At 35.2% G+C, this 9,251-nt stretch overlaps 1 protein-coding gene across 10 annotated transcripts in view; it reads left to right on the forward strand.

The window, feature by feature from the left end:
- Positions 1-9,251, forward strand: part of LOC123877201 (nuclear factor 1 B-type) — an 81,484-nt gene that overhangs the window by 58,545 nt on the left and 13,688 nt on the right. For 3 of the 10 annotated variants that reach the window (XM_045923737.1, XM_045923738.1, XM_045923744.1), the window contains exons 3-6: positions 3,122-3,313; positions 4,183-4,390; positions 5,484-5,555; positions 8,640-8,735. In XM_045923737.1, the coding sequence (XP_045779693.1) occupies positions 3,122-3,313; positions 4,183-4,390; positions 5,484-5,555; positions 8,640-8,735 (568 nt within the window). The remainder of the gene's footprint in view (positions 1-3,121; positions 3,314-4,182; positions 4,391-5,483; positions 5,556-8,639; positions 8,736-9,251) is intronic. The other 7 variants (XM_045923739.1, XM_045923746.1, XM_045923740.1 and 4 more) reach the window with 6 other exon arrangements.

Raw genomic sequence — 9,251 nt, forward strand, 5'->3', positions numbered from 1 at the left:
ATTTATTGAAACAAAAATTCCTTTACAAACATTTTTTTTTTAATTATAAAGACTAGCGCTTGGCTGCAGACCTGCTAGCAAGTGATGATGCAGTCTAAGATGGAGCGCGCTTGCCTAGAAGTTGCCTATTCACCCTTGACTTGAACATTGAAAAAAAAAACAGTTAAAATAGTCAAAGTCCTGTCTGTTACTAACAAACCATTGAATCCGCTCGATTTATTCAAACAAACAGTCCTTTGCCGCATTGAAAACAAGCCTTTTTATTTCCTCTTAAGTTAGCTTAACTTTGGAAAGCTCTTTTAAAAAGAAATAGAAAGATTTTTTATTCAAATTACGTAACTTTCATGAGAGCTTTTGAATTGTCAGGCGAATTCCAAATAGTCAAAAAGATGTCTAGAACCTATTTATTACTAATAAACCGGTTTTGAACACGTAGGTGTAAAAAACCTTTGTCGCTTTCAAGACCAAAATCATTTAAATAATAGCTGGAATTTTTTGAAATAAAAATAGTGAGCAAGCGAGCAGATGGGTCACCTGATGTTAAGTGATTACCGCTACTCATGAACATTCGCAGTGCCAGAGAAACGACCAATGCGTTGCCAGCCTTTCTTCTTTAGTAATGCCACATGCCCGCTTTTCAGGAATTTATTGAAACAAAAATTCCTTTACAAACATTTTTTTTTTAATTATAAAGACTAGCGCTTGGCTGCAGACCTGCTAGCAAGTGATGATGCAGTCTAAGATGGAGCGCGCTTGCCTAGAAGTTGCCTATTCACCCTTGACTTGAACATTGAAAAAAAAAACAGTTAAAATAGTCAAAGTCCTGTCTGTTACTAACAAACCATTGAATCCGCTCGATTTATTCAAACAAACAGTCCTTTGCCGCATTGAAAACAAGCCTTTTTATTTCCTCTTAAGTTGGCTTAACTTTGGAAAGCTCTTTTAAAAAGAAATAGAAAGATTTTTTATTCAAATTACGTAACTTTCATGAGAGCTTTTGAATTGTCAGGCGAATTCCAAATAGTCAAAAAGATGTCTAGAACCTATTTATTACTAATTAACCGGTTTTGAACACGTAGGTGTAAAAAAATCTTTGTCGCTTTCAAGACCAAAATCATTTAAATAATAGCTGGAATTTTTTGAAATAAAAATAGTGAGCAAGCGAGCAGATGGGTCACCTGATGTTAAGTGATTACCGCTGCTCGTGAACATTTGCAGTGCCAGAGAAACGACCAATGCGTTGCCAGCCTTTCTTCTTCTTATTTTGCTTAAGGTACATGACACGGGTCTGCCCGTGTCATAGTATAGTATCGACTAATTTGTGAGTAATTCACGTCAAACTCATTATTTTGACTAATTTCTTAAACTGAACACTTTCAAGTTAAGATTTTTATGTTCCTGTGAAGATAATACTGCCATTGGCGAAATTAGAATACCATAAGCCTACTTTGTCGCATTAGATTATAAATTGCGAAAAATCAAATTAAATTTGGATTTCGCGGTTAGACCCGTAGTAGTAGTAGTGCCACATGCCCGCCTTTCAGGAATTTATAGAAACAAAAATTCCTTTACAAACATTGGAAAAAGTTTAAATGGTCAAAGTCCTGTCTGTTAGTAAACTTACTAACAAACCATTGAATTCGCTCGATTTATTCAAACAAACAGTCCTTTACCGCATTGAAAACAAGCCTTTTAACTTCCCCTCAAGTTAGCTTAACAGATTTCCCCGATGCGGAAGATAGTAACGAAACAAAGATGTCTGCATTCGCAGGCAGTCGCAATGCGTCTATCGGACTCCGGTAAAGATATTCTGGTTAAATAATACAAATGTACAAAATTCCGGGCTCCACTGTCGCCGCTCGTTGATTTAGTGGACTAATTCACATTAAAATTGGGCCTTTTATTATTTAGTGCATGAGCGTCTGTGATTTATGTAACGGTGAGGTTATGTTATTGTAAATGCGGGGAGTAGGGAGTGTGATTACCTACTTCGGAAAATGAGTTAGAGCTTTGAGAATAATGCACCACTTACTCTTTTTAAACTTTCTTGGTTTTCATTTATAATTACTATGATATATAATTACTATGAATGAAATCATAATACTAGATGATGCTCGCGGTTTCGTCCTTGTGGGTATTTTAAAAGTTCCGTGGGAACTAAAATAAAACGAATTTATTTATTTCATAGCATCGCACTTACGAGTATGATAGTAATAAAGTACTCTACCACACCCGGTTTGAAAAGCAGATTCTACTGGAAAGAGCCAGCAAGAAACTCAGCAGTTGCTCTTTTTCTCTATCTGTCTGTCTGTCCGTCTTTCGTGTCTGTCAAGGAACCTATAGGGTACTTTCCGTTGACCTAGAATTATCAAATTTGGCAGGTAGGTGCAAATCCTAAAACCGTGAATTTTTGCTAAATCACAAAAAAAAATGTGTTCATGAACCAATAATAATAAAATTAGTATTTTCAACTTTCAAAGTAAGATTATTATGCCAAGTGTGGTATCATATGAAAGGGCGTTACATTTTTATTTAATTTTATGCATAACATTTAGTTCTTGATTTAACGTGAAAAATGTCGAAATATACGACCGTAGTATGGAACCCTCCGTGCGCGAGTCTGACTCGCACATCGTACTGGAGGGCATCCCACACTACACTTGCTTATATACGCGGTCTCCACTCAAGGACTTTCCAGCTCCGACGGCCATCGTAAAGGCCTACGACAGGCATGGCCTGCCCACTGCCACTTCAGCTTGCTAATAGTTTGGGCTATGCCAGTGACCTAATTAGTTGAGTGATCAACCCATTTCCGCGCCACTACTGAGTACGGGTCTCCTCTCAGAATGAGAAGGGTTTAGGCCATAGTCCGCCACGCCGGCCCAATGCGGATTGGCAGACTTCACACACCTTTGAGAACATGGAGAACTCTCAGGCATGCAGGTTTCCTCGCGATGTTTTCCTTTACCGCTAAAGCAAGTGATATTTAATTGCTTAAAATGCATATAACTGAAAAGTTAGAGGTGCGTGCACAGGATCGAACCCCCGACCTCTGATTAGGAGGCGGACGTTCTAACCACTAGGCTATCACACCTAATAAGTTTGTTTTGTATAATTCCAGAACGAGAAAGCAGAAGTGAAACAGAAATGGGCGTCGCGGCTGCTCGGGAAGCTGCGGAAAGACATCACTCAGGACTGTCGAGAGGATTTTGTTTTAAGCATCACAGGCAAAAGGCCCGCGGTGTGCGTGCTGTCCAACCCCGACCAGAAGGGCAAGATGAGGCGGATAGACTGTTTACGACAAGCTGATAAGGTGAGCTGATATCCATATTTCCATACTTCCTCCATACTAATATTATAAATGCGAAAGTGTGTCTGTCTGTCTGCTACCTTTTCACGGCCCAACAGTTTAACCGATTCTGATGTTTGGGACAAAGTTAGCTTATATCCCGGGGACGAACATAAGCTACTTTTTATCCCGGAAAATCAAAGATTTCCCACGGGATTCTCAAAAACCCATCTGCTTAACCGATTTGTATAAAAGGTATCGAGGTAGTTTGTGTCCCTGTAATTAACAGAGGCAACTTTGTATCCCGGAAAATCAAACAGTTCCCACGGGATCTTTATAAACTTAAATCCACGCGGACAAAGTCGCGGGCATCCTCTAGTAGTCTATTACTATAATCCTCATAAGAAAGCTCAGAGTCAGCGAGCGAGTTATGCTCGGAAATTCTCGATCAAACCAGAAATGGAGAGATCCATAGAAAAATCCAAAGTAACCAAGAGGTTGAAATGCAAAACAATAAGTCGATTATTTGAAAAGGTTTCGAGCACTCACTTGCTTAAATAAACTAATAAATGAAATAAAATAAGCTAATAAACTTGGGATTTATGGCAAAATTTAAATTGTAAGGTCTATGGAATAGGGAACTATAGAAGTTGTAAAGTTATTTCTTAGTTGTCGATATTTATCCATTCATTTTTTTAAACGAAACATTTTGTTGTTGGTCCTTTTCAGAATAATCTACTTTCTAAACTTGTGCTTTAGTTTTAGCTTTTATCCTCTCACCAACACTTGCGAAAGAGTCAATATCAGGTTAACACGAAATAAATGATTTGGATTCAAAGCTATTTCGAACATTGAAAAATGATGAAATGTTATCAGCATTTTTTCATTTTCAGGTGTGGCGATTAGACCTAGTAATGGTGATCCTTTTCAAAGCGATACCGTTAGAGAGCACAGACGGGGAAAGATTGGAGAAGCATCCGGAATGCACGCAGCCAGGACTTTGTGTGAACCCTTACCACATCAACGTGTCAGTGAGGGAGCTTGACCTCTACCTCGCTAACTTCATCAACAGCTATGGTAATGGGAGCGACGGTCTGCCAGGTCTCTCGCTCAGTATTTTATCCACATACTTCCATATTAGATGTAGCTCTATGATGGTGCATGATACCGGTGTTGGTGCTCATAATTTCTCTCTTCTTCTTGTCTTCTATTTCAATGGTTTTGTTCACAAAATCGGCACTCTGAACCAGTGGTAGATTATTTTGACGATTCAACAGCACTTGTAAAAGTTTATTTGAATAAAAAACATTATTTTATTTCATTACTTATTACATAATTGACGTTTTTATAGGAGAGCAGTTTAAAGTTTAGCATCATCTGGTCACAACTCTTGACCTACTATACCGAAATGATTTGCTATTTTTGTGCTATTCATATTATCTAAATTTTAAACAGCTCTCCTGTGAAATCGAAAATTATGTAGTTAGTGCAATTGTGAACTAAGCAATCGATATTATGTTTCTAATCAATACATTCTTTGGCAATCATTGGATTTTTTGGTTTGATATTATTTTTTTCGATAAATTCTTTATCGTTTCTAATACGCATTTCATTCTTCTATCTATCTTTATCTATCATGTTCATTGAGCATCCACAATGCTCACATTATACATCTGTTTTCTGATTCCTGACATTATTGAAAGTGGGTTCACTCCAGTGGTTTACCAAATTCACTATCTTTGCTCTAATGTTATTTTGTGCTGAGTTTTGACTTTTTCCTATTTCAACATTGGGGATCATCTGCATTAATACATTGTAGTATACTCCCTATTTACACATACATTGTAATCTTTGGCTATGATAATCAATCAAGCCAAAAGCAACTCTCTGTGTCAACAATTCAAACATTTGTTTTTCAAAGTAGAGAAACTGTACAATTTTATGTTATATTTTTAAATCCTATTGAATTAATTCAAAGTATGGTCACCAACACTGGTATTACATCATCCTTTCAATAATTTGCTAATACTATTAAGTTTACGTTCAATTTAATTATCATTTATTTTGTCTTCTTCCTTAATACATTTTTAATCTTCTCCAGCATACATAACATCATAATTTGGAAATGTTCGTGCATTATCTTCACCTTGAGCTATGTTTCTAAATGTTGGTACATATAACCGATATGTTTCAGATATCCTAAGCGGGTCTCTCTCTCCGCACCCCACTAGGGACAAAGAGAATGAACACGAGGCTAAGAACAAAGGTAAACCGGCTCGCGTCGGTGGCGTGGCGTGCTCGTGTTCAGTGGCTAAGAATGGTGTTTGTTTTGAGAGAACTTTGAATATCAATTACCATAGCGTGAAACCATCGTAAGACTAGTTTCGGACCAAACTCGGAGTTCATTTGACATTTATTTTTAATCCATTGAAGGTTTTCTACCAGAAAATATTTTAGTATCACTCAATGAAGCAGTAATGTAGAGCCAAATAATGCTAAATGAGATCAGTGGCTATCATTATTATGTTAGATACTGAGTAGGCGAATCATCCTGTCATTCTTATCATGGGCCTGGGTCACGCGATGCACGCACGTTATCGTTGCGGGCCGCGCAGCGCGCAGTCTGCTAAGCACCGCGTCGCGTGTACAGGTCCATGAATAAGGACCTTGGATGGACCTGTAACTATTTTTATAACTATCGGATTTCCGCGATAAAAAGTCCGTCAGAAGAAAAGAAACAAAAGAAATAGCTATTTCTGTACCAATTAGGTTTTTGATTAGGTAATAGACTGATAGATACACTTATAGATATTAGTAAGAATTTTTGTATAATATGTATTTCGTATCCACTTGGATTAAATAAATATAAAAATAATAATAATCAGCTGTGTTATGTGTATTATTATTAAGTCTTATATTAATTGATCAGCTGAAATTCAAAATTTTTATTTTCCCAATTTTTCATTAATACCCATATGACTCTGTCTGTTTGTCTTTTCATTTGCTTCATGTCCGCAGTCAGATTAATGAACGGTCTACTTTAGTAGAGACATAAATTGATTGAATGTTCGCGAATCAATAGGTAAGTTTAGGTCTTTCTATCTATTCTCGGATTTGAAACGATGTTCTTAAAATACAAATTAAAAAAATAGAAACACCATTCTTCGCCACATATTTCAAATTGAAGAGAGACTTTTTCAATTGGTATTTGCACAATGTGTGTCACCATTTTAGTTTCGTGCATTTTTGGACATTTTGGAAAATTGTAACGATCCCAGCATTGGCTTGCACCTCATGCTTTCGTTGGTGTGTTCAGATTTCTTGATGTTGCTCGATTGTTTTTTCGTATTAATGCATAGTAGTCGGTGTTCCTTCTCTTTCACTCTTTTTAATGTTGTTACTATAATAATTGATATGTAACTCTTCACAATTGTTACAGTGTGATTGGTCGTTTGATTTTTGAAGGGTGCATCATATCTAGCCAAGAAACAGAAAGATTTTATATTCAAATGAATTTTCGAATCGTTCGTAACCACTTCTCTATCATTTAACTTCTTATCTATTAAGAAGTGTATGTCAAGGGAGGCTATTGGGGCCATAATAATAAGAGTAAATAAAATCATAACCCTTCCTCTTGGCTTTGCCGTAGTCGAGTAAAAAAGGCATATTCTGTTATCCAACTTTAAAAACATTTGAAGATCGCGGATTACCGGATTGATTACCGGAAAAATAAAATGTAAAAAGCTTTGATAAAGCAGTATGAACTTTAACTTAAAGTCTTTAATGAAATTTATGTAAGAATTATTGACATTAAGGTCGAGATTATACTTAAATAATTGATATAACTAAATCCAAATCTTTATACTTAAAGATTCTAATTCTGAAATTAAGGCTAGATTTGATACACCTATATAAATCATACTTTAAAACAACTGTTAATAGTTACATACCACAATTTTTAATTGATGCTGTTTTAGTACACAATTTATTACCTAATACTAATTAGGTTTTCACTTGATTAACAGATGCACAATATTGTAAGATTTCTATTTCTTTTGCGTAACGTTATGTAAGGCACAATATAATGACTGCGTTGATTTATTATTAATTGCATTACATTGTTGCTAATATTACAATTTTTTATATTATATTATCTTCAATACAAATTAAAACAGCATCGATTTTACTATCGACATTTACTTTTAGAATAATTACTATAGTACATTCTACTCCCTATTTGATTTTACAGTTCTGTTCAAATGTAAATACAATTATTTTGTACTATTCCTGTAACTATGTTTAGTATTTCCCCTTAGTATTTTTGGCCTACCATCAAATTATGTCTACAGTACGATTGCGGTGCAATTCAATTTTGGTGATCCAAACTGAATCGTTTAGTTTCCAGAATTTTAGACACTATGATTTTGCATTTAAGAGGGCTCTCTCCGGCACTCGTTTCATACAATCGTAGTTCCAATTGTATTTGTATATTAAGAAACCAAAGTCCATGAAATTTTGCAGACATATTCTAGAAACTAATATCAATGTCTGTGGTTTTCCAGATTTCTGTTAAAATATTCGGTTTCAAAGTTACGCGGTATTAAAAATTTTCATACAAATGTTTGAGCTCCTGTAATTTTAAAACTACATATTTTTAGAAAAATCTAAAACACCACAGACACAGATATTAGTTTCCAGAAAATGTCTGCAAAATTTCATGAACTTTGTTTGCTTAATATTCAAATGAAATTGGAACTACGATTGTATAAAACGAGTGACGGAGAGAGCCCTGTTATAAATATTATTTTCGATTAATTAGTATCCAATAGCGAAGCAGTTGGATTTAAATTGATTTGCAATATGCTCAAGTACTAATATGATTAAAGTGGGAAACATATTTGCAATTTTAACTGTTCATTTGGACTGTTCAATTTAAAATGCACCTGTGTTTTATTACTATGGGTATATCGTGATATAGAGCACAGCTTGCGAGGGGGTGACAATTAACGTAAAAATCAAGTAATTTAACGTTACTCTCACTCTACCGCTATCCGCATTCTGGTTATAAGCCGTCTTAGTCAAGTGGTACATCTATACAAAAATCACGAAAAAGTACCTTAGTTCATTGAAAAAGTTTACAAAATACTTATACAATATTCAGTTTTAGAAGCACTTGTATGTCAACTAACTTTAAAATTGTATGAGTCATAAATTGTGTACCATGATCATATAGTAACTTGGGTGGTAGGCCTAATTTATATCTAGTTGTCCCAAGTTTGACCCTGTTTTCGTATGGTGGTCTTAATATTTTTGGTAGTCTTGTTATATTATATCCAATGGTGGGTTACAGGCTATACCCATAACCCATACAACGGTGTTATTTGCAACGATATCATTTTAGCGACCGGTGTCTTCTCCTCGAAGGAACTGTGGAAGTTGTCTAAAGGTGAGCTTAATTCTATATCTATCTAATATTTTTCAATATTAACTGAGAGCTTCCTCATGATGTTTAGATTGTCCCCATAATGCACGATGAATTGCTAATTGCCTTTTGGTACTCTTCATTTTGAAGATTATTCAACTAACCAAGATTCTAAGTGAATATAATGATTCTTGGGAATATGATGTTCTGTGCAAAAGTTAGGTAGTATGTAGTTACATACATGACAAAGCAATAGGTAATCCTCAATTTCTAAAAAGCACTTGTTGTAGGGTAAAGGCAATAACCTTGTTGTAGGGTATCTCCTTAAAGTATCTATATGGCTAACTGAAGTTTTTTTGTTATTGTTAACGTTAAAAAGTAGGTAGTCACTTAAATAGAGGTTGATTTTAAGTAATATGACGTCCATGAAGTCTTAAAAATTAATTGGTGTTTTAAAAATTAATTGGTCTTTTTTGACAAATAACAACGTTACTAACGGCCGAAATTAATAACTAATCCATCTGTAATCTGTCAATATGT

This window comes from Maniola jurtina, chromosome 23 (assembly GCF_905333055.1).
Source record: "Maniola jurtina chromosome 23, ilManJurt1.1, whole genome shotgun sequence".
NCBI classification, from domain to species: domain Eukaryota; kingdom Metazoa; phylum Arthropoda; class Insecta; order Lepidoptera; family Nymphalidae; genus Maniola; species Maniola jurtina.